Genomic DNA, 26,093 nt, shown 5'->3' with positions numbered 1-26,093 from the left:
TTTTGAGATCATAGAGGGAAGACCTAAAAGTCCCTTACTACTTAAAGTACATGGGAAGATCTTCGCTTTTGACGAGTTTAGCCGTGACCTACAAGGATCTTTCCAAAAGATTAAGGAGGCTATATCCATCTCTCAACAAAGACAAAAGACTGTTGCTGATAAGTACATAAGGGCCTTAACATTTAAAGAAAATGATTGGGTCTTTGGTCTTACTCAAGTTTCCCAAGGCTCAATTGAGGCAAACAAAGGGCAAAACTCCTACGAACCATCAAAAGTATTATGCTAAACAAACAAAAAGATACTATGGTCCTTTTCAAACCTTGAAGCCAATCAATGACATGGCTTATCAACTCAAGTTGCCCAACCATTGGCTCATACACAATGCTTTTCATGTGAGCCTACTTAAGCCCTACAAACAAGAGCCACCAAGTGAACCAATTATTGAAGACCCCCCAAAAATCGAAGACCAAGAAGAGGTGCTACAACCCAAAGCTATCCTTTGGCATGAGGACAAGGTACTACGACATGGTAAGATTATCCGACGATATCTTATTAAGTTCACAAATTATCCTTTTGAAGATGCTAGATGAATGCAAGGAATATAGCTTAAGAATAGTATGAACTTTGTCAATGTTGTAATAGAGTAAGCAAATGTAAATGTTTCTTTTAAGTGATCAATGTTTTTGTCTTATAAGACTAATTCTCTTTTTATTGTGCACGAATTTAAGTAGTATGCATGCCTATAATCATGTTTGTGATGACGACGTCTCTCAAACATCAAGTAGAATTTGTCGCTCTACTTTGGGACAATGAAATGGGCTCATGAGCATACATGCTTGCGGTAGCTAAGTCTCCCAAGTCCCAAATGGATTAGTCATCCATCTTGGAATGATGTCGTAGGGTAAAAAGGGATCCTCTACCCGCTAAGAAACATCGACTAATGACTAAGGCTTTGTCTCTTCTACCTCATAGTCGAGGACGACTATGATTTCAAGAGAGAGGTAATGTCATAAAATCTAATATCTAACTAACCCAAATGATTTTCTCGTATTTAATGTGGGAGAATAAACGGGGACAAGGGTTAAAATATAGACATGCTCCTTTATGGATCTATCTCAACACGGGGCCAAGGTTAAAGGGACCCAAATGAGATATGGTCTGTCAAAGAGCAAGGCTAGCTAATGGAGCTTAAAGACCTTAGGGTTAGCTTCATTAAAGACCTCCAATAGTTAGTGTTAAAAGTCTTTGACTTTAGGCAAGCTAGGGCTATGCTTGAGGTGGGAACCCGGCCCAAACTTGAGGTGCTTGTCATGCTTGCTGACTAAGATGCTTGAGGTGCTTGCAGACTAAGATGCTTGAGATGCTTAATGACTAAGGTGCTAAGATGACTAAGGTGCTTAAAGGGCCAGGTTCAAGGTGTTCCCAAAAGTCAACAAGATCGCTACTCGGGGGGGGGGGGAGCCCTCATTGTAGGAGCATGAGAGAGAACACACACACCCTCACACAAGGCAAGCTTGGTCTAAAGAAGCAACAAGGACACTTGTCAAGTTCCTCTCCATGTTGCCCTCACGGTGTGCCTAAAGCCTATTGATTGGCCTCTCAAGGGGTCCAATGATAATTTAGCTAATTTGATTAATTGTTTATGTATTTATCAAGTCCTCTCTCTCAAAGGTGAAAGTGAGACACTTGTCCCAAGGTTAGCATGGTTGCTTGATTTAACTAAAGCATGTGATTGGCTAAGCTTGTAGGGGTCCAATCAAATTCTCTCATGAGCTAGAAGGGGGGGTCGACCAAGGAAGCTAGGGGCTAGCTTTGGGGGTATACTCCCCCCCCCCCCCCCCCCCCCCCCCCCCCACACACACACACACACACACACTCATTGTGTGAATTGTAAAGTGCAAGAGCTCCATCTCCTTCTTCAACCTTGCTGAAAAGTTGAGAGCCTACACCAACACTCTTGGCTATGGAATGCAAATCCAACCAAGAGCCATGCTTCAATGCTTAAGCTTGGCATCTTCTCCGTCTTCATGCTATTATGTATGCTAAGCAAGAGGAGTGATGAACTATTTCTTTCTCCTATGAATGTTTCTTGTTCCTCTTCCCTACCTTCATTCCCCGCTAGCTCTCTCCACCTTTTGAAGGTGTTTGAGACCTTGGGACTGAGGTTGGGGATGGTTAATGATTTTACAAAAGATTATGTTATGCTTGTGATGCATGCAGTTTCCCATCTTCATTGCATCATCTAGGTCACAAGGAACACAAAGATTGTATTGTACCAAGTCTGTCTTTATGGGAGAATCTATAATACAAAAGTCTATTGGAGGGAGGACCGGATCCACATTAATCTGGTCCTCAACTGTTATTTTCTTTAATTCTCTCTCTTGCAAAAGTATGGTTCATGCCAAGTTAATTAAGTCTAATGGTTATGTTGCTACCGCTAATTAAGTTCACCCTTTATGCTCTCAAAGTAGTCTCATAAAAACGCTCACTCTAATTCTGTTAATTCCAATATTCTCAAAGTTCATAGGCCATTTTCATTACTCTTCCACAAAGTACATCCTCAAGAAATCATTTACTTGACAACATTTATAAAAAGACATTGCAACTATGAAGAGTTCACACTCGAAACAGCCGTCAACTTCATTTACGAGTAACAAAATCTTGTATTATGTGCACTTCCCCTTCCCCTTCCCCATTTTCACTTTCTGTGATGAGAAAAAGTGAGATAAACCATGTGTTAGACAAACATTCCTTCTCTTCCTTTCTATTGAATTTCACTACCTTGTCTACCATCCACATTCCTTCCATTTCTGCTCAATATCGTTAAAATTTATCCCCTCTAGCTTCCCACCCGCACTGGCACGGCAGCGACTTCCTTCTGCCTTCCCCTTCCACCCAACATTTCCACAACAGCTATTTGCGCTCACTAAAATTTGTTGCCTCTTCCAAACCTTACCAATCAAGGCTATACCAGTTTTTAAATTACCACAAATTTCAGGGGCCGAACAGAGTAATAGATTTGCTCCGTGCCTCCAGCGTCCATTGCTTATGGAGCGTATGGCTTAAGTTGGCTCATTCTGCGTTTGCTCGCGCGGGTAGACTTCGACATTTGTATCTGTGGTTGTCTGCCTCTGTGTGTGCGCGCGCGCGATTGTGTTTTGTGGGTTATTTTTGGGTGGGTCAGGAGGGTTAGGGTTATATTCGCGTTCGCGTGTGTTGGGCTAGGGTTGTTGTTTGTGCTGCATTGGTCTCGGCCCACATCGCAATTTCAAGATGAGGAAGGAGGATACGGTGAAGCTGATTAGTGCGGAGGGTTTCGAGTTTGTGATTGACAGATCGGCTGCCCTTGTCTCCAATACTCTCAAGAATATGCTTACTTCTACAGGTTTTTTTTCTCACAATCCCTACATTACTTTACTTTCCCCACAGAGAGAGCTTCAAACGAAAACTTGCTGATCTGAGTCGCAGTACATGACGTGGTGGTACTGTCAGTCCATCCGAAGTTGTGAAACATGATGTAGTAAGGTGGCTGTTCCCATATTTTGGCTACCGAAAGAGAACAATGGGTTGGATTGTTCGCGTCTTGTACCGGATTCAGAAGAAAGATTCGTTTTATATGCATTCATTTTGTGTTTAAGGGTGTTCTAGGCTATTCACCAAGTTAAGGAACTTTCAGATTGCGTGAATGAGAGTAATTCTAGCCTCTCATAATTCGTGGTATGTCTGTAGGTGGATTTACTGAAAGGGAGTTTGGTGAAGTGCGGTTCCCTGAAATTAGCACCCGCATTCTGGAGAAAGTGTGCCAGTACTTTTACTGGTCCTTACAGTATTCGAGGTACTCCTCACCGTCTGCTTGGATTTGGTAATATGTAGAACGCTGCCTTGAAATTTGTGGATATGGAGTATTAGACTTTTGTCTCTTTGTTCTACTCATGTTTACTTTGAAGGATTTTTATGGTTTTTTCTTGGATTTGGTGAAGTGATTTTTAAAGTTTTGTGCTGTAACCAGTTTATAGAGTTTCTAACTCTGTAATGTATTTACTTATATGGTGTGGAAGGTGCTGGGTGACCTTAATTCTTTGCATTACTGTTCGCCTTTCTAAGGATATCATGTTGAAGTCCTTTGATTTTTTGTTCATGGAAGTTTTTTTATTGTTTCCCCTATTTTGCTTGTTCCTGTCTTTTGTCAAATGTGTTTGGATGGTTTCCTTCTCTTTCTTTCCTTTTTGGAAGCAAAGAAGGTGTAGTTGAATTCTACTTGTTTTTGGATGAAATTGACTCTTTGTCTACTTATTTGTGATGAGATGGTAGCAAAATCTTGTTGCTCTGGTTGATGTACCATGGTATTTTTCAGGAATACAGATCTCAGGATTCTGCTTATTTATATTCATGTTGAAATCCGTTGATTTTTGTGTTCATGAAAGTTTTTTTATCGTTTACTATATTTAGTGTTCCCATCTTTTGTCAAATATGTTTAGGTGCTTTCCTTCTCCTTCTTCCCTCTTTGGAAGCAGAGAAGGTGTAGTTGATTTTCACTTGTTTCTGGATGAAATTGACTCTTCGTCTACTTATTTGTGATGAGATGGTAGCAAATTTCTGTTCTTTGTTGCTCTAGTTGATGTATTACGGTAGTTTCTGAGGACTAGAGATCCTGGGATTATGCTTATCTTTTCTAGTGAGGTCTCTTGTGCTATTTTTGCTTCTATGCTCTATTTCCAAAGCATGCGGGCATATTTGAATTGAACTTTTTCCTTTTCCTAATACTTGGTTTTTTGTACTTTTGTCTATTGTAACTATTTGATACTTTGCCTGATGTGCTGCAGCTCTAGGATTGAAGTCTTGTTTTGTTCACCCTGTCTTTCTCCCTTAGTGCAGTGCTTTTGAACATCATAGCATCAAACTTTTAACACATGTAATGCTCACAGTAATCGAAGTACTTCTATGGGATTCATGTCAAAATTTTGCCAATGGCTTGATTTATATTGTTGTCAATTACTGTATTTTGTACCTACAAATGATTGTACTAAAGTGTCATCAGCCTTGGTGTAATACGGATTGGAGCCTTGTTTGCACCATAATAGTGCTTCTCGATGTGTTGTGCTTACATTGAATGCCTTCCGGAGGAAAATCATTTTGGGGCAGCGGCCAGACAACCGTAGGGTTCTTTCCACAGAGAGAAGGAACTCATATTTTGCAAACTTCAAAGTGTCCATTAGTGTTTCTATCTCTTATGTCGTACAAATCGTATATATGTGAGTTCTTATGTTCATGCTAGTTGTATTGGTGATACTATTCTCTTGGTTGTGTTGTGCTTCTGAATCAACTTTTATTAGCTGCTGCACAACTTTTTGAATTGGAGCCTGGTTTGCAACATAACAGTGCTCCTTGATGTGTTGTGCTCACAATGAATGTTTTCAAGGTGAATATCATCTGGGAGCAGCGGCCAGACAACCGTAGGGTTCTTTCCACGGAGAGTTGGGATTCATTACTTTCTCTCTACTATCAGGGAACTCATATTTGGCAAACCGCAAAGCGGGCCATTCGTGTTTGTGTAGTTTTTTGTATCATGTGCTTGGGCATCTGTTCGCAAGCCCAAATTTTTTCTATCAAGGTTTTTTTTTGGGATTTGAGAGGATGTGCTTAAGTTTTCTTCCCATGCATCCAATATGAAACGCATTGTCTTGGTTGCTTAGATCGTCAAAATCGTTCAGGTGTGTTGAGCTTTAGGCTGATAGGATATGTGTAAGCATGGAGTTGCGAAGGTGTAAGTGATGCAAGAGACTAGGTTAGAACGAGAAATAGTCATGCATGGTTGGCTATGTCGAAGCATTTTATTTTTCAAGAGAATAGGATACTATTGGTAGATTAACTTGGACTACTACTGTGAGGGTAAGGGTTTCTGCATCCATGTCATAGACGCAACAAATCATTGTGTTCGTTTGGCCAGTCATAGACTCTCTCTCTCTAGAAGGTGGTCCATGGCAATCTCTTCGCCAAAGCAAGAATCCTTTATGCTGTGCATTGATTTTAAGGTTCTCTTTTCTCTCTCTTGAGAATGTCGATTTTCTCTCTTAACCTGAATTTTGGATCTCTCTCTAGAATTTGCTAATTTTCTCTCTTTAAACACAGAGGGTCTCTTTTTCTAGACTGATTTTATAAATAGACGATTAAAAAAAGATTTTTTTGTGTATTTTAATGGGACAAAAAGCTGGCGCTTGTAAAAACCTGTCCAAGCTTTCTTTTTTTCTGGGTCGCCTCCTAAAAGAGAAGCGAGGGGGGGGACTGATTTTCGATGCCTTGCTTTTTGTTAGCTTTATTCCAGCACGCCTGCCTTCAAGGCGTGTAAAAGCAGCTCTTGCCTCTATACCGTGCACATACACAAATTCTGTAGATTGAGACTTTATTTGTTGGTTTTCTTCCCATGATTTTTGGGACCCTCTTTTTGAAATCACAAATGCCCGGACATTGCATGGCAAATGTGAAATGGCTCTTGGCCAAGAGTTCCACCCGCAGGAGTCGAGGCCAGGCAAATACTAGATGCTTGGGTTAATTGTCACTGAAATCTGACCGGTAGAGAAGTGGCTACGTTCACTTAAAGTCTTTTAGGCCCCTCGACAAGACTTCACAAGTTGGAGGGGTTTAGGAATGAAACCAAATGGGGGCAAATTGGTTACTCTTCAGCTCGAGAGGCTCGAGAAGGCACGAGAAGCACTTGACCAACTTGTTAGGTCCCCAAGTGGATTTGGGGTTGATTTGAGTGTCATTGTGAGCACGTGAGCGTGTGTGAGTAGTGGGTGCAAGTTCATACCTTTAATGGAAAGCTTGCCTTCTCCTTTGTCTTATTTAGCACAATGATTTTTCTCTTGTGCACACCTCTTCCTTTTGAATACATAATCGTGATGCCCAACTGCTATGTACAGTCGTCGGATTCTATGCTCATTTGCCAAGGCAAGAGTCTCCCGCACATGTGTCGAGTTAACTAATTGCTAATTTAAGTAGGTACATGCGCTAACGATAAATCAAAGAGCAACCAACCCTACAAGTGTGGGAGCATGAGGGCTACTCATAGGAGCGATCGACATGTGAATCAAAGCAATTTTTTTTTTTTATAGCTCGCTAATTTTTTTTTACAGGTTTAGGGTTTTGGTCAATTTTGATGCCTAAATCACCGTAACAAGGAACAGGCGGAAAACGTTCCATAACGGCGTTCCAAGCAAGGCCAACCGGGGAAACGGCTACGGGAACGGGCCGGCGTTCTGGTTCCGGAACGTACCATCAGAACGGTGTTCCAGCCGGCCGGAACGGGCCAGAACGGACGGGCGGCAGATTTTGAAATTTGAATTTGGGCGGGCAGTTTTTAAATCTCAAAAATAGGCGGCAGTTTTGGGAGCGCCCATTTTTGGGATGGTTCACACTAGAGGTGTGTGTGTGGGGGGTCTTCACTCTTTTCTCCTATAAAAGCTAATCCACACCCCTCACAATTTCATAGCCCTCACTCTCCCGCATTGCTACTTGAGTCTTGAAGCCACACTCTCGAGTCTCACCCTCCCTCTCAAGCTTGAAGCTTGAAGCCACTCTCACACCCTCTCTCAAGCTTGAAGCTTCAAGCCACTTTCACCCTCTCTCTCAAGCTCGAAGCCACAAGCTCTCAAGCTTGAAGCTTCATCCCTCTCGCAACTTGCAAGCTCCATTCCAATTTCCTTCATTGCATCCCTCTCTCAAGCTCCATCCCTCCATCCCTCTCTCGAGTTTCAAGCCTCAAGTCTCAAGTCTCAAGCGCCATCAATATGGCACAAGCTTCCGCATCAAATGAAGGTCCCTCGGTTGGTAAGAGAGGAAAGAAGGATGAGCCTTCATGGTGGGGATGAGGTGCACTCCGAAGTCTTGGGCAAAGAAAGCGGTGCAAGATCATGGACGTGCAAACTATGTAGCTTTCAACGCAAATCCGGAACAAGCAAGGTTTGAGCACATCTCCTTCACATAGTGGGGGAGCAAGTGAAGCATTGCAGTAATGTGATGGCTGAGAAGAAGAAGGAGCTTGAGATCAAGGATGCCATCATAAGAGCCAAAGCAAATGATGGATCCAAGCGGAAAGCCATTGACCCCAATCACTTGTTTTTTCCTTCTTCTACCACTCATTCGCACGCTTCCGTTGGAGGTAGTAGTGCGGCGGTTTAATCATCATTTCAAACGATCACTCCCTCTTATCCCACCCATCGTCAACGAACTCTAGATGCGTCATGGGATCCAAGAAAGAAAGAGGATGTGGATGTCACCGTTGCCCGCTTTTTTATTCACGATCATATCCCTTTCGTAAAGGCTCGGTAAGTTCCAAGTTCTCAATGCTCTTTCATATCATGACCATAACTAGTATGTTTGTTTTCCAATTTACATTGTCTTCACTTTTGACCTTTGTGACATGTACATTGTATAGGTCGGACTACTTCAAGGCAATGTGCACAAGGATTGGGGATTACGGGCCACGCTACGTGCCACCCACTTTAGAGGCCCTCCGTACTACTCTTCTTGATAGAGAGAAGGCCGTTGTGGAGATGACAGCCGTAAACATGAAGCGACAATGGGCCAAGTATGGAGTAACTCATTGCAGATGGATGGAGCGACACCAAGAGAAGATCCATTCATGGGCTTGTGGCTTATTGCAAGGGAGAGATGTACTTTGCCCACTCACATGACACCACAGAAACAGGGAAATCCGCCGATGTGCTTGCAGGAGAGTGGGCGTTTGCCATAGAGATCATTGGCCCAGAGGTGGTGTTGCAGCTTGTCACGGATGGGGAGGCATTAAACAGGGCAACCGACGCCATTTTGGAGGACATGTATCCCCGCGTCAAAGTGTCATTTTGTATGGCACATTGTCTCAACAACCTTTTAAAGGATATAGGACGCCTACCTTGGATTGAGCCTTTCATTACAAGTGCGTCCAAGCTAGTGTCCTTCATCAACAATCACAATCTCCTTCGTGCTGCATTCTTGAAGCGGTCAGGGGGCAAGGTTCTCTTGAAGTATTGTGAGACCCACTTTGCCTACAACTATCTAATGGTTCATCGCCTATGCGAATGTGAGTGCAGTGCGGGAGACCCTCGTCAGTACGGAGTACACTTCCTCATCCTACGCAGGTTTAGTCGCAGGGATCTTATGTGCAAGCAAGTCAGAGGATCCCCAATTTTGGGAGTCACTGAAGACTATAGACCAAATGGTACAGCCGGTACTCCACTTGCTTCGAGTAGTTGATGGCATGCAACCTTGCATTGGCAAGGTTTATGAGGCCATGGATCGCATGGTGGAGGCCCTCCAAACACTTGAGCCAGATGCAGATAGGTTTAAGGAGATTAGCCTGCATTGTCAGAGCAGATGGGACGCGTATGCTTCCCCTTTCCATGGTGCGGCTTTCGTGTTGGATCTTGAGTTTCAAGGTGCAGGACATGAGCATGATGGGGAGGTGACGATTGACCAAGCAATGGAAGGAGATCTTGACCATGTTTCACCTTGATTGAGAAGAGCGCTGCAAAATCAAGGATCAACTTGCTATGTACAGTGATATGCGAGGATCATTTGGGCTTGCCGATGCCCAAGTTGATCGCACCAAGATCTCCTCAGTTTTGTGGTGGCAGGACTGGCTCAGATAGGCTAGAGTTGCAGCGACTAGCTATCTGCATTCTCAGCCACGTGGTTAGCTCCTCTTCTTGGAGCAATTGTGGAGTGTTTACATCCACGTTGCATTCAAGAAGAGAAACCGACTTGCAGTGGAGAAAGCAAATGATCTTGTATTTGTGAGTGCAAACTTGCGTATGCTTTGCAAGTCGGCATCCAAAGGATCAGATCCCTTTCTACAGTGGGAGATGGAGGCATAGGCGGAGATACTTAGGGAGGGTGGATCTACAGAGGTTTTACATGAAGTGGATGATGCGGACGAGCCTGTTGGGGATGAGGATTGGGATGACATTCATGATCTCCATGACACACTACAGATTGACAGGCTGACTCTTCTACCACTGGTCCTTGAGCCTTGGCCCTTGGGCCTTGACATGTTTCCATTATGGCATTTTGGGATGTATGTATTGAGCTCTTGAGTCCCTAGTGGCTAGTCTTTACTCTTGAGCCTCGACTCTTATCGTTTCTCAGTGCTTACCTTTTTGTAGCACCTTGGCTGGCCTTATAAGCCACACTTGAATTTATAGTCATAGTCTTTTAAGTTTTTACTCCGTCTTTCTGTCTATTGAGCTCTTCAATCTTTGCACTTCTTAGGTAATGTTATTTGTGATGCGCTTAGTATGTTGTGAGGTGTCTACAACCCCGATAAATTGAATTTACGTCCGCAACCACTAACGCGCACAAGTGACATGTTGAAACTTGAAACATGCTTGAACATGATTCTAATTGTCCCAAGTAGGTGTTAGAAGCTTGGCTTATAGTTGTTTCTTAACTTATAGGTTGTTTTGAGGCTAATTTCAGCGTTTTGGTGTGGACCGTTTCGGCGTTCCTGTTCCGGTCCCCGTCTATACGTTCTGGAGCCCCCTGTTTCCGTTCCCCGTTCCCATTCCAAGTAACTTTGGCCTAAATGTCTGGGGAGCTTCACGGAAGCTATGGAATCATCGAACAGGTGTTTTGGTGCAATTTAGAGGCCAAAAACAGAGAATTATGAAGTTACTTTGTGTCATAGAGTATAGGTAAAGTTAGATAACATAGTTTTGGGTGAAAGCTAATGTTCACCGCCCTTCAGTGAGGCTATAAGCCGGTTTCATGGTTTCGTTGCTTGGATAGCATCACTTTTTCCTCAAGAAGTGAGCCTTAGTTTGTTTTGGGTGAAGACACAAAGTACATGAACTTGGAATTCATTATGGGTAACAGGATGGATGACACCAAAGAAGAGGGTTCTTCTCACAGGATAGACATGCTATTCCTACAGTGCATGAGGTTGGTGAAAGTTCACGGCCACCATTGTTTGTACCTTTTATTGATGTGAATGCGTCACAAGTTCAAAGGATAATGATTGGTTAACTAGATGAGGATGTGTTTAGGACACAATTGGTAGTTGTTGTGAAGGTGTTTAGCCAGCTGATGCAAAATCCGAGGTTTATGGAGTTTCTACAAGTTCCACCAATGTCACAACAGGTAAGGCTAACATTCTTATCGAGTAGAGCTTGTTGAGGCTCATTGGTAGCTTCCAAATGTGTCCCAACAAGAGAGAGAGCATTCTCATGTTGTGGAGTTCCCGAAGGCTCCAAGGAAAACCCTTTTTGTCCTCGCCACGCCAATTCCTCAAGATATACTAGGTCAGCTAGTCACTTTTCAACGTCCAAATGTTAGTCTAAATGGATAGGGAAGTACTTTCCAGGCTATGCATTAGGTATTTCCACCACCTATGGTACAACTTGTGAATTTTGGAGGCGGATATGTGTTTCAAAGCATGGATGGTTATGCGCTTGGAAATCAATAGTATACGCCAGGAACAGTGTTTGGGGTTATGCAAGGCATGATGCCAAACCCCATGTATGGTATTGTTGGCTTACAACCAGGGTTGCCAGGGTTTCGGTTTGGGGTGCCACAAGGCAATTTTGGTATCGCTTGATTTTCCAATCAACAAACAAATACCAAAATGTTAATGGCCAAGGAATACAAATGGTTCCAACCAATGTATCCATGTTGCAGACACTTCCTCATGACAATTTGATTGTGCTTGACAAGCTAGAACCATACAAAGAAGGTGCAGATGTAAAATTCAACACTTTCAGTGGTTTTGATGACAAGATAAAGGCTCTTACCTTCCTCCAACAATTTGATATTGTATATGCAAGGGGGAGTTTTACAGAGGCTTTGAAGATTTGGAAAGCTGCCACTGTCTTAGAAGGAAATGCGCGTCAATAGTTGTCACGTGAGTCTATTGGCAGACCGTGCATGTCTAGACACTTACAGGTGGTTGCACACAGCCTGATCATCAGATTACAGTCAATACCCATCAGGAGCATTTTACAGTGCATAGAACCCATTTTCCCTATTTTAGCCATTTTTCACTTATTATTATTAAGTGACTTTGTTGGGAAACTTGGTAGAGCAATTTGTCTAAGGAAATATATAAGAAAGCTAGCGCTATAACTTTCTGGCAGAAGAGGTAGCTGGGAACCAAGTTCTGGCAGTGCACCTTCTCAGCAAGACCGACAGGAGGACTAAGCGTTTTTCAGCCATCAAGATCAGCCTAGCGTTTTCAGCAACTACAGATCAGCCCCAGCTTTTTGCAGGTTGCAGATCAGCCTGACATTAGCAGATTCCCTAACGTTTTTGCAGCAGATACCCCCTCAAGCCTCTCATTTTTGGAACAGTAGATCAGCCCTGGCGTTTGCAGTTTCTTGGCGACAGAACCCACTTTTGCATCAGCGTTTTCAGTAGTCAGACGTCGTACCGCAGCCCCCAAACCTCGCAGATCTCACCTTCCTGCAGCAGATCCTCGTCGCACGGTCAGAGCAGCCAGAGTTTGCAGATTCAGCAGATTCAGCCTGCTATTCGCAGATTTCAGCATCTGCGTTTTCAGTACTTCGTCGTCGTGTCGTCGTCATCGTCATCGACACAGAGTCAGAATTCAGCAGATACAAGATTTGCAGATTTCAGCCCTAGCGTTTTCAGTTTTCAGCCCGTCTCGTCGTCGTCATCATCGTCGGCAAGTCCATTGCATCTAGACCATTGTACGAGATTTGTGCAATCAATAGCATAGACCTCTCTCGCCATAGAGAGTAGGGCCCTTGGAGGAGGGTTTGACAACATTCTGGTGTTGTATTTTTCTGTCTCTATCTCTCAGTCTCAGCACCTTCATTCACAGTGTTTAGCACTTTGTTTGTGATCATATGCACTCTCTCACTAAAGGAAGGGAAGGCTCTCTGTCACCAGCGTGTGACTACTATCTATCCTTTTTGTTGATTTCTTTCTTATTATCTATTTACTTTCACTTTTTGGAAACACCCCTCGGGAAATCTAACTGCCCTGCATTGCATAGCTAGTGTGGAACTGTCCAGAGGGAGTCCGGGCCTGAGGGCAAGAGAGCACTAAGGTTGGACAAGGACTATGGTTAGCCAAGTGGGGTCATTGACTAGCCAAAGTGGAATCCTTTGCTACAGAGGCTACATTTCAGTTTTGGATGTGGCCACAGTGTACAAAGAGGGTCGGATGACCTAGAAAGATACAATGGCAGCATCTCCTAAAATTTAGGGAACTGCTATTTTGGGACCTGAAAATGTCTTCGCGTCATTACGTGCAGTTTGACATGGGGATCATTTTGTTACTCTGTGGCCAAGTCAACAGAGGCTGCAGGTGAGATATTTTTAGACCCGAGGGTCTAAAGCGGGAAAATGCACAAATGAGTGACACTTGGCACTCTGAGGCCAGTTTACTACTTATAGAGAAGGCAAAAACGTGATTTATAGTTGGGAGGCTCATTTTGCAAGTCTCTGTCACAGGTTAAGAGCTATGGAGTGCTTGCTTTCCCTCTTATGCACAGTGCGGTGCCAGGAGTGATGCCCTGCACGCTACGCACTGCCCTCTCTCTCCCCTTTGGCAGTATGTTATGCCCCTCTAGTGGGCTCTTCATTTGACCAATGTACAGTTGTGTGGGTTCATGCGCGATTGCCGAGGCAAGAGCCTCTTGCACAGGTACTGGATTAGCTAGCGGCTAATCCCCCCGCAGGTACAGGTGAATTCGGAGAGGTTTCACGCCAGAAATCTCGTCCAATTCAAAGGGCAAGTAGCCCTACAGGTGCGGGAGCTCGAGGACTTGCTAGGGATGCGACCGGCACGCGAAACGGAGCCCGAAACAGTGAATTACAGCCTGCTGTGTATTTTTGCAGGTTTAGGGTTTTGGCCCTAAACGGACCCTAATACCCCCAGGAGGTTCGGGGACGCAAGGGGACCGCTGTACAGGCGATCTGGAGCATTTTCAGGGCTGAAAACAGAGAATTCAGCGTGCTGCAGATTCTCGCCAGGTTTTGCAAAGTGCCCGTATGCGTCGGGAAAGTCGGTCAATGCGTGGGAATACTGACCGTGAAGGGTTCTAGTACAGTTATGCTGCCGAAATCGGGCTGGAACAGTGGAAATTCAGCCGAGTTTGTGCGGGGCAGCTTGTAGGAACCACAGCGTTTATTCCCTCTTTTGAACAATAAAGAAATACCGAAAGGGGCGCCTAAGTTAGGGGCCAATCTGGTGTCTGTCTACTCATACAGGTGCAATCTAGCAGCCTGTATCCCTCTCCCCTTTGTTGTGTCTTGAAAGTACAGGTAAAATAGACGACTAATAATGGGTGAAAGCTAAATCAAGGTTTAAAGTAAAGTCTACCGCCCTTTTTGGATCAAACAGGCCGGTTTCATGGTTCCATCGACGGGATTAAATCACTTTTTCCCATAGAAGTGAGCCTTGGTCAGTTTTGGGCTTGAAGACACAGGGGATCGTAGACCAGACACAGGGAATTGTAATTATGGCTTACAGACCAGATGATGTGACTGAAGAGGTTTCCTCTTCACAGGGTCAACAGACACATGAAGTGGGTGAGTCCTCAAGACCACCACAGACTGATGATGATATATTCAGGACCCAGTTGGCTACTGCTGTGGCTATGTTCACACAAGTAATGCAGAACCCAAGGTTTTTAGCCTTTCTGCAACCTCCTGTTCCGTCTCAGCAAGTTGGGTCACTGGATCATATTCAAAAGCCTGTTAAGGCTCGAGCACAGGTGATTCATACCGCACAGTCAATGGAAACACCTGTACACTTGACGGAGAACATGCAGTCTCCACAACGTATGCCTAAGGTGCAAGAACAGGTGGCTGAGATGCCAGTTTTTCAAGCTGTACCAATTCAGCCCGCCACCTTTCAGCAGCCTATAGCTGGTTCTAATGGGCAGGGAAGCAACTTACAGGCTATGCAACAGGTCTTCCCACCACCTTCAGTACACCCTGGCTATTTTGGAGGTGGATCGGTATTTCAGAGCATGGCTGGTCATGCACCTGGAAATCAGTTTTATACGCCAGGAACAGTGTTTGCGGGTGCTCAAACGATGATGCCTAACCCCATGTACAGTGTCATGGGTATGCAACCAGGGTTTCAAAGCACTCAGGGACAATTTGGGATGCCACAAGCAAATTTTGGTATGGCTGGAATTACAAATCAGCAGCCAAATATGGCATTTCCAGGTCAAGTTAATAGCGGCCAAGGAACACAAATGAACCCTAATAGTGTTCCCATGTTTCAGTCACTTCCATATGACAATTTAACGCCGCTGGAGAGGCCAACTCCGTACAAAGAAGGTGGCAAAGGAGTGTCATTCACGACCTTTACAGGGTTTGATGACAGGAAGAAGGCTCTTTCATTCCTCCAACAGTTTGATAAGGCCTATGCAGGGGGAAACTTTACAGAGGCTTCAAAGGTCCGCAAGGCAGCCACTTTCTTGACAGGGAATGCGGGACAATGGTGGACAACTTTATTGCTTCAAGGGCAAGCTCCGTCCACATGGATTTACTTCAAGCAGATTTTTGCAGCAGCATGGTTATCTGATGATTTCGAAGCAGATGTCATGACAGAATGGCACCAGCTTAATGCTGCCACTTGCAGAAATCTGGATGATTACAATCGGAAGTTTTGGAAAGCTCTACTTCCAGTAACTTCCTATAGGTTTGTGCCATTGACAGAACAGATTGAAAAATACTGTTGTGGCCTACCTAAAGGATTGAGAAAGTACTGTACGAAGACAAAAGTCACTACTTTGACACAGCTCATCGAGATAGCAAACACTGGCAATGGTTTGCTCAAGGGAGAAGATTGTGAATTTAACACTGGCGTCAAGGCAGGATCAGGCAAGAAAAATTCAGCCAAGAAGCACGTTCCCAATGAGGCTCCTAAAGGGACTCAGGAGTCAGCCAACGCAGGGAAAGACAAAGCTACGGCTGAATCAGAAAAAGGACCAGCAAAGAAATGGAAAAGACGTTTTCCTCGCAAGTCAGAAGAGCAAAAGAAGGTCCTGAGGACAGAGAACAAATGCTTTATATGTGAGCAGCCTGGCCACATTGCTTACAACTGTCCTACAAAGAAAAGGCCAGCTGATTCTGAAGACAAGGAAGACAAGAAAGGAAAGAAGCCCATGGCTGGTCTAGTGCCAGATATGGTGGGCGACAAGCCAAATTCAGATGCAAGTGAGCTTTGCAGAGCATGGGGAAAGGTTAGGGATCAAACAGTGCTTATCTTCTTTGATCCAGGTGCCAAAGCCAACTTCATTTCCCCAGAATTGGCTTCAAAGTTGGGAATCAGACCTGAAGAGATGGGGTATACAGCAGAGGCAGGTTTGGCATGTCCTGGCCATACAGAGGCTGTGACACCCATCATCGGAAAGTTGCGTCTACATATCCAGTCCTATGTAGATGCTGAAGAATTTTACATCATGCCACTGGACGGATGTGATGTGTTGTTAGGTATTCCTTGGTTATTTCGTGTACAGGGAATCATGGATGCCTACAACAAAAAGATCACTGTACAGAGCAGGGGAAAGACTCACATTCTGGATGTAAAGCTTAAAGGGGAGTCTATTCCTACTGTATCAGCTTCTGTTATTACTTCTGTAATGAAAAAGCATCTTTCTGCGTACTTGGTTTTTGCACGTGAAGTGTCAGATTGTGATGAATCAAATTTATCTGTGCTAGATAAAGAAAGGTCAATGTTTTTACAACAGTATAGTGACTGTTTTTCCGATTCATTACCGTCTCAATTACCGCCAGAGAGACCCGAGGACCATGCGATAGATTTGGTGCCAGGCTGTAGCCCACCAAATAAGCCTCCGTACAGGGTTAGTGCGGCTCAGCAGAAAGAGATAATGGGCCAAGTACAGGAGCTGTTAGAAAAAGGGCTGATTCAGCCCAGTTCATCTCCATTCTGTTCTCCAGTGTTGTTGGTGCAGAAAAAGGATGGCTCATGGCGTATGTGCATCGACTACCGTGCACTGAACAAGAATACCATCAAGAATAGGTTCCCTATACCTAGAATTGATGATATTATGGACAAATTAGAAGGAGCAGCTATGTTTAGCAGGATAGATCTAAAGAGTGGGTATCATCAGATCCGCATTAGATCAGAGGATGTGCACAAGACTGCTTTTAGAACAACGTTTGGCCTTTACGAATTTTTAGTGATGCCCTTTGGTCTCACAAATGCTCCTGCTACGTTCAATAGGATGATGGACAGAATTTTCCGTCCACACCAGCAGTTTGTTGGTACATTCTTTGATGACATGATAGTCTACTCAAAGAATGAAGAGGAGCATAGGCATCACTTGGCCATTGTGTTCAAAGAGCTACGCAGTCATAGGTTGCTCATCAATGCAAAGAAAAGTGAGTTTTTTCTGGAAGAGATTCACTTTCTGGGACACATTGTCTCAAAGGATGGTGTCAGAATGGATCCTGCAAAAGTCGAAGCGATCAAGTCATGGCCAAATTTGAAGACGGTGCATGATGTCCGAAGCTTTTTGGGACTATGCTCCTATTACAGAAGGTTTATTCGAAATTTCGCTGAGATTGCTTCACCTTTACATGCTCTTCAAAAGAAGGCAGTCACCTTCAGATGGACACAGAAAGAGATTTCAGCTTTTAATCTCTTAAAGGAAAAGATGACTTCAGATCCAGTCATTGTGTTGCCGGATCTTAGGAAGTCATTTGTGGTCCAGTGTGATGCCTGCGGTAGTAGCATTGGTGCAGTGCTAATGCAAGATGGCAGGGTAGTAGCCTATGAGAGCAGAATTTTGCAAGGGCCAGAGATGACCATGCAGGTCTATGAGAAAGAGTTACTGGCTGTGATTCATGCGCTCTTAAGTTGGAAACACTACCTGCTAGGTGCAGACTTTGTTGTCCAAACGGACCATCAGACCTTGCGATACTTCTTGACACAGACAAAGTTATCTGAAAAGCATATGCGATGGGCAAATATCTTGTCCATGTTCCATTTTCAGATTGTGCATGTGGAAGGCAAGAAGAACGTTGTGGCTGATGCCTTGTCAAGGAAGCCACAAATTTCAGCTGTGTCGATTCCTTATCATCATGAACTTGATGATATGAGAGAACAGTATGCAAATGATGAAGATTTTGCAAGGGTCTTCGAGCAACTAATGGATGGACAACGTCATGAACACTATCTTCTTAAAGACGGGTTCATGATGATGCATGGCAGATTGTGTGTCACAAAGCCATTGCGACGCAAAGTTATGGAAGAGAGTCATGTCCCACCGTATGCAGGGCATCGTGGTATCGATGCTACAGTTAAAGCGGTTGAGACATTCTTCTATTGGCCTACATTGAGAAGGGATGTGGATGCCTTTGTGCGAGAATGCCTAATATGCCAAAAGGTCAAGTTTGACAGGCAAAAGGCACCAGGGTTATTGCAACCACTACCTATTCCAGATAAACCATGGGAAAGTATTGCTATGGATTTTATCTTTGATCTTCCAAGAACGCAGACAGGAAATGATGGTATTTGGACGATTATTTGCAGATTCAGCAAACAGGCTCATTTTATTCCTGTCAGGAAGAAGATAAAGCCAGATCAGATGGCACGCTTGTTTATGAGCAATATTTTCAAGTATCATGGCATGCCACAGTCGATTGTTAGCGACCGTGATCCACGCATGACAAGTTTGTTCTGGAGAGGTTTGTTTGAGAATATGGGCACCACGCTCAAATTCTCTTCGTCATTTCATCCTCAAACAGATGGGCAGTCAGAAGAGGCAAATTCTACTGTCCTAGATCTGCTGAAGTGCTATGTGTCAGAGCATAAAGGAAAGTGGGAGCAGTATTTGCCATTGGTGGAGTATGCATACAATAATACAGTGCATTCATCAACTGGCAAGGCACCTTTTGAGATAGTTGAAGGTGGCAAGAAAGTTCCTCCCATACTGCATACAAAGGACAAGATATTTGAAGCAGATAAGTATGTTCAAGACATGGATGAAATGTACAAGAAGGTCAAAGTGGCCTTAGAAAGGACTCAGGCAAAGCAAAAGAAAGCAGCTGATCGTCACCGTCGTGAAGTAGTATATTCACTTGGTGATTGGGTGCTTTTACGCTTTGAAAAGGCAAGGTTAAAGAAGATGAAGGGCAAGGAAAGAGTGTTTCCAAAGCTCAGCATGCGTTACTATGGGCCTTTTCAAGTGTGCGACATAATCAGTGATGTTGCATATAGGCTGAAATTGCCTGACAGTTGGAAGATTCACAATGCGTTTCATGTGAGTCTTCTCAGACCCTATGTGGGTGATGTGCCAGAAGATATACCAGCTGAAGATCAGCCGGAAGTCGAGGAACTTGACGAAATCTTGGTCCCTGAACAGATTTTGGCACACAAAGAAAGGAAAGTGAAAGGCAAGGTTGCTAGGCGTTACTTGGTAAAGTTCAGAAACTATCCACCAATGGATGCTAAGTGGATGGAAGAAGGTGAACTTGCAGAGTCACCAACTGTGTTATCACTTTACCTGGAAGCCTTCGATTTGCAACCTACCTTGACCCCTTGAGTTTCAAAGCTACATGGATTGTCAGTGTGACAATGGCTTCTGAAACAAATGATGTACATGGTATTTAAAGTGAGCTCAAATGAAATACCTGTTACATGAATGTTAGAGCTGTACAGATTGTCAGTTTGGCAATTGCTCTTATGGAATGTCCAAAAGTTTGGTTAGTGCTATAGAAGTGAGTATTTCTTGTCAGTCTGTCAAGGATACAGTGATTGCTTCTATTAAAGAGTACATGTGTAACTGCATTCTTAAACTGTCGGTTTGGGTATGCTCGAAAGTGTTACGGGATCCAACGTGTACTATAAGACAGTGGCAAAATGTGCAGCTACCATTTTGTCATTGGAAAGTTAGTGACTCAAAGCAATGGCAGAGTGCGAAGCTACCACTATGTCATTGGGACAGGGTTCACACGCAGGCAATACATGAGTCGACGAGGTGTTGAATACACCAGGATTGACAATGAGCATGTATGTGTCGTATATGTGTCGACAGGTGTTGACAGTAAGCATGTACGACATAGATGCAAACGAGGACGTTTGAGATTTCAAGAGGGGGGTATGTCACCAGCGTGTGACTACTATCTATCCTTTTTGTTGATTTCTTTCTTATTATCTATTTACTTTCACTTTTTGGAAACACCCCTCGGGAAATCTAACTGCCCTGCATTGCATAGCTAGTGTGGAACTGTCCAGAGGGAGTCCGGGCCTGAGGGCAAGAGAGCACTAAGGTTGGACAAGGACTATGGTTAGCCAAGTGGGGTCATTGACTAGCCAAAGTGGAATCCTTTGCTACAGAGGCTACATTTCAGTTTTGGATGTGGCCACAGTGTACAAAGAGGGTCGGATGACCTAGAAAGATACAATGGCAGCATCTCCTAAAATTTAGGGAACTGCTATTTTGGGACCTGAAAATGTCTTCGCGTCATTACGTGCAGTTTGACATGGGGATCATTTTGTTACTCTGTGGCCAAGTCAACAGAGGCTGCAGGTGAGATATTTTTAGACCCGAGGGTCTAAAGCGGGAAAATGCACAAATGAGTGACACTTGGCACTCTGAGGCCAGTTTACTACTTATAGAGAAGGCAAAAACGTGATTTATAGTTGGGAGGCTCATTTTGCAAGTCTCTGTCACAGGTTAAGAGCTATGGAGTGCTTGCTTTCCCTCTTATGCACAGTGCGGTGCCAGGAGTGATGCCCTGCACGCTACGCACTGCCCTCTCTCTCCCCTTTGGCAGTATGTTATGCCCCTCTAGTGGGCTCTTCATTTGACCAATGTACAGTTGTGTGGGTTCATGCGCGATTGCCGAGGCAAGAGCCTCTTGCACAGGTACTGGATTAGCTAGCGGCTAATCCCCCCGCAGGTACAGGTGAATTCGGAGAGGTTTCACGCCAGAAATCTCGTCCAATTCAAAGGGCAAGTAGCCCTACAGGTGCGGGAGCTCGAGGACTTGCTAGGGATGCGACCGGCACGCGAAACGGAGCCCGAAACAGTGAATTACAGCCTGCTGTGTATTTTTGCAGGTTTAGGGTTTTGGCCCTAAACGGACCCTAATACCCCCAGGAGGTTCGGGGACGCAAGGGGACCGCTGTACAGGCGATCTGGAGCATTTTCAGGGCTGAAAACAGAGAATTCAGCGTGCTGCAGATTCTCGCCAGGTTTTGCAAAGTGCCCGTATGCGTCGGGAAAGTCGGTCAATGCGTGGGAATACTGACCGTGAAGGGTTCTAGTACAGTTATGCTGCCGAAATCGGGCTGGAACAGTGGAAATTCAGCCGAGTTTGTGCGGGGCAGCTTGTAGGAACCACAGCGTTTATTCCCTCTTTTGAACAATAAAGAAATACCGAAAGGGGCGCCTAAGTTAGGGGCCAATCTGGTGTCTGTCTACTCATACAGGTGCAATCTAGCAGCCTGTATCCCTCTCCCCTTTGTTGTGTCTTGAAAGTACAGGTAAAATAGACGACTAATAATGGGTGAAAGCTAAATCAAGGTTTAAAGTAAAGTCTACCGCCCTTTTTGGATCAAACAGGCCGGTTTCAGCTCTCCCTTCTGTAAGTAAAAGGAACCCTTGAGCATAGTTCGAAGCACTCATCTTGAGCAAAGTTCAACATTCACTTCCGCTGCACCTTACAATATTGGACAACTTTATTAATGTAAGGACAAGCACTGATCACATAGGTTTATTTCAAACAGATTTTCGCATTTGCATTGCTCTCAAATGAGTTTGACATTGATTGTCACGTGCACATCTAACCCTACGTGCATGTGGACGAGCTAACTCCTATCTCTAGGGTTTAGGACAGCCTAGGAAGTGTTCCGGCACCCTTGTGAGCTTGTACGTAGGACGTGCATGTCCGAGCACTTTAGATTAGTTGCATGCCCTCTAATTGCACATGAGCATAGCTAGTGCTGCTACATGTAGGCATTGGGGAGTGTTTTCATACAGTTGCATTAGTACCTAGCCTAGGTATTTCTCTGCATGTGATTCACCTCTTATTAGTAGTTCATCAACTTATTAATAAGTGACATTTACCATCATTTAGAAATCATGGGTTTTTAAGTGGCATTGCCCTACCCAGCTTTTACCCCATATGTAAGTGACCCTAGGGGTCACTTCTCAACCATCAGTCAGTACCCGCAGTACAAGTACTAAGTACCCGTAGTACCTCAACAACAACTCTGGCGTTTTTGCACCAAACAGCCAATGTTTTCAGAATTCAGCCCATCGCACCAGAGCAGCCTGCGTTTTCAGATTTCTGCATCCGAGTTGAGGCCCCTCGGCAAGAATTTGCATGTTAGGACTAGGGTGCCCAATCCTAGTGGCTTGACACGCCAACATTTGTGACACTAGACTTAGGAAGGTCAAGGGAAAGGAGAAGTATACTCAAAGCTCAATATGAGGTACTATGACTTTTTCAAAGCACTGAGAAGATTAATGATTTTTCTTTCAGACTAGGACTTTTAGATCATTGGATGATTGACAATGCCTTCCATGCAAGTCTTCTTGACCTTTTAAAGAAGAGGTGCAGGAGTTGAAAAGAGAGGTACCAGGAGGTGGTTAAAATAGTGCAACAATATTGAATTGACAAAGTCACTAAACTTTAACTGAAGCAAAAGAGCGGAGATGAGACACAATGTTCCCCACTCAAATATTGGCCTCTTTAGCAGGTGTGCCTTGTGAAGAAAGCAACCAAACCAAAACTTGCCACATGAGCAATACGTGAGTACGGTCCAAATTGCACTACAAATCGTTAGCCTCTCTATCCAGTTTTGGGTCTCGGGATTGCTAACTCCTATTGGATCTTCTTAGGTTCCAATTGGGATTTCTCTTCCAGTTGGGTACGGTAGGAACACGTCACCATTTTTTGACAAATAGGATTGCACATGGGCAATTAGAAGTTGAAGGAATAGAGGAGATTTTTCAATGAGAGTAGGATTAGGCACACAAGGAAAGAGAAGTGAAAAGAGTAATGATTCGTTTGTGAAGTTCAAGAATTTTTCGCCTTCGGATGTTAGTGGTTGGACGAGGAAGACTAGGTAGACTAGTTGTTGGATCTTTACCTTGAATTGCAACAATCTAAACCCTTGAGATATTCAGTTGAGATAAAATTTGAGACGTGATTTAGTTTGTAAGATAAATGTCTACAATATCGCATCTTTGATTTGCCAATGCATCTGAACATCTGGATGAGTCCATTGTGAAATATTGGACTAGGCCCTAAGGTTCATTGTTAAATGCTAGACCAAAGATTCTTGCATGCTCTAGAGTGTGTGTGTCATGAGTGTATTGTTTGGTATGAGTGGTGCCAAGTATGTCTACATGGTGTTGGTGTCCATAGGTTGTTTGTGCTATGTTCCTTTTGATAAGGGCAATTGAGGGGCATTAGTCCATTTTTAAGGGGTGGATGTCACAGATTGATAGCATGCCCATCCTGATAGCTCGACAAACTTACAAAGAATGCACTAATGATCGGACAGAAGCTCAATGTCAATTGTTATCAGTCACCCTTTTGACTACTCCGTCATTGTCGGTTATATGGATATTTGCAAAGAAGAAAAATTTAATGAAGACACCTCATAATTCGACAGTTTTTTCTAGGTGCTCCTAGACTTTGTGGTTCGTCAGGTCTTCGACCTTGAATTCATGCGCGGAATGGCTTTTTGTTGGGACTTGAGCGCACATTCCGTAGGGTCTAGTACTGTTGTGTACTTGTGCGGGTACGTACTCTAGTCATAGGCTGTTAGGCTCACAAACGGAGACTGTCCATACTGATGTTGCACTGCATTATTGCGTAGCATATATATGTGCTTGTGTGCCTCATTTCTGTATGCTACCTTCTTGCATGAATGTTATGAATAGGTTGGACATTGGCTTTTTGTCCATGAACTCAAGATCCAAGACCCAATGGAGCACAGAGTCTGCAAACACCTAGAAAAGGTGTCGAATTATGAGGCGTCCTTATTTAATTTTCCTCCTCTTATAAACTACAATGACCTTTTGAAGGGCCCCGAAACAAAGTTTTCTCATGACTATGTTGTACGTACATTAGCCCTCGTAAGGTGTTCACTTATAAGCATTTATAATGCGTACTGCCATATTATCACCTTCATGCAAACTACCATATTGTCATCTGCGTCCGGATTGCCACATCAACAGCCCATCCGTAAGAAAATGCCATAATCATCATCATCAAGCCCATATTACCAAATCAACATTGTCACTGGATTAGAATCTTTCTCAGTTGCCAGGGTTAACCCTCTGAGGAGTCTCACCATCCTGCTTGCTGTTTTCAAAGAGGTCACCATGATTTTTTTTTCGGGCTGTGTTCCTTGCTTTCTATTCGTGGATATTTTGGCCTTGGTCTAATTGTGCAGGTATCTTGTATATGTAGTCCTGCTCTCGACTTCACAGTTCTGTGGTTGGGTTACCCATTTTTATTTGGGAAAATATGAAATGCCCCGGAAATTTGTTGAAATCAGAAAATGCCCCTGAATTTTCAATGATTCCAAAAATACATGTCATATTTTGCCAAAAATTCCCAAACTGCCCACATTTTTTCCAAAATTCCCAAAGTACCCCTTGTCAATATCAGAAACAGACTTTTTGTGGTAAACGCTTCATAGGAAGATTGGGTCTGCTTCAACAGAAGATAATTGTACTAAGGGCTCTCGAGATGAAATGGTTCATTAAATGTAGACCCACATGCCTCCATTTGTGAGCTCATTGGTGATAATTTTTTTAAGACATTTAAAGAGAGATTTCTATTCTCTTGTCAAAGAGAAGAAATCATGCAAAAATTGATATTCAAAATTTGGTATCAGAGTATTTTTGGGAATTTTTAACATTTGAGGGGAATTTTAACAAGTTTCAGGGATATTTTGGTAATTTTCCCTTTTCTTCCCGTTTTGTTTGGTTGTTATATGGTGTGCTGCAGCTCTAGTGCAATTTTTAAGTCTTGTTTTCTATTTTTTGCAGTGGCAAGGAGGTTGAATTTCCGATTGAACCTGAAATTACTTTAGAGTTGATGATGGCTGCCAACTATCTACACACATAAAGCCTGTTGTATTTGGACAAGCAATCCTCTCGGTGTGTCGAAGGGCTCCATGTATATTTTTGTAGAGGACTGGTCGTTTGCCTTCCAATGAATATAGTTAGATATCAAATGTAAAGCGCAAGCCCTGTTTGGCTAGTAGTTAGTCTACTCGCCTATAATACACAACTGGCCAACTATGGTGGATAACTTTCTACTTGCAATGTTGGGCTTTGTATGTGGCAAATAGAACGTTTTATGATGTGTGCGTGTGTGGTGTGTGTGCACTAGCATTTCCCCTATCTTAGTGCTCAGGCTTGTATGCCCATCTTCTTCCTTTCTATTGATTTCATTCTTTCAAGCCTATCGTCTACCTTTCTATTGGTTTGATTCTTTCTATGCTTTTGTGATAAGCTTAAAAAATGAATGGACCTAACCCGATGGAATAACAATGTCTGCAACATTAAAATTGCGGTTGTCTCTTTTGTGTGATGTGGAAGCCAGCCTGAAATAATATGGACGTGTATCCGGTCGGGAAAGCAATTTTGAGCAATGGACTTTGGATTAATTGGACTTTAAAGTAGAAGGGAAGCAGGCAAGAAGTATCGTAAAGCAAATGTTTACCTCTTCAAGCAATGCTCTAATCTTAAGGCTAGAGAGGCTTGCCAGAAAGAGGCAAATGATTTCATTTTGTGCAAGGATTTTCTAGGCTTAGTCGATTTTGTCTTCTGGAATCATGTGCAGTTTTCACCTAATGATGATTCTGAAAAAAAGGTGACAGTGTAGTCACCTACTGACCATATCCGCTAATCATGGGTGACCCGCTGAGGCTGGGAGCCCTCATACGGTGTGTGCGTGCAAGTCACATAGTTGCACTTGGTTGTGATGGCACTCAGCTCTGCTCACGACGCCAATGATTGGCTGCAGCATTACAGTTACACATTCTGAGGTGTCAACACCTCATTGCTTTCCGAGAGCTGACCTGCCATTACCCCATCGGAGGCTCGAGGTTTGGATTCTGTGCTG

The 26,093-nt window shown here is 43.7% G+C and overlaps 1 protein-coding gene across 1 annotated transcript; it reads left to right on the top strand.

Moving 5' to 3' along the window:
• The first annotated feature begins 3,048 nt into the window (after positions 1-3,048).
• Positions 3,049-25,431, top strand: LOC147435981 (BTB/POZ domain-containing protein). Its single transcript, XM_086488887.1, has 3 exons — positions 3,049-3,385; positions 3,730-3,835; positions 25,013-25,431. The coding sequence occupies exons 1-3, from the start codon at positions 3,274-3,276 to the stop codon at positions 25,089-25,091; spliced, it is 297 nt and encodes a 98-aa protein (XP_086345013.1). The 5' UTR covers positions 3,049-3,273; the 3' UTR covers positions 25,092-25,431.
• The last annotated feature ends 662 nt before the right edge of the window (positions 25,432-26,093 follow it).

This window comes from Adiantum capillus-veneris, chromosome 18 (genome assembly GCF_014529385.1).
Source record: "Adiantum capillus-veneris isolate H3 chromosome 18, ASM1452938v2, whole genome shotgun sequence".
In the NCBI taxonomy this organism is placed as follows: domain Eukaryota; kingdom Viridiplantae; phylum Streptophyta; class Polypodiopsida; order Polypodiales; family Pteridaceae; genus Adiantum; species Adiantum capillus-veneris.
This window is presented reverse-complemented; position numbering and strand designations above follow the sequence as displayed.

Bases quoted from the DNA above. Each gene is read 5' to 3' on its own strand.
- LOC147435981 (XM_086488887.1), top strand. From the start codon at position 3,274: ATGAGGAAGGAGGATACGGTGAAGCTGATTAGTGCGGAGGGTTTCGAG. The intron at 3,386-3,729 runs GTTTTTTTTCTC...GTATGTCTGTAG, and splicing joins GAATATGCTTACTTCTACAG to GTGGATTTACTGAAAGGGAG. The intron at 3,836-25,012 runs GTACTCCTCACC...TATTTTTTGCAG, and splicing joins TGGTCCTTACAGTATTCGAG to TGGCAAGGAGGTTGAATTTC.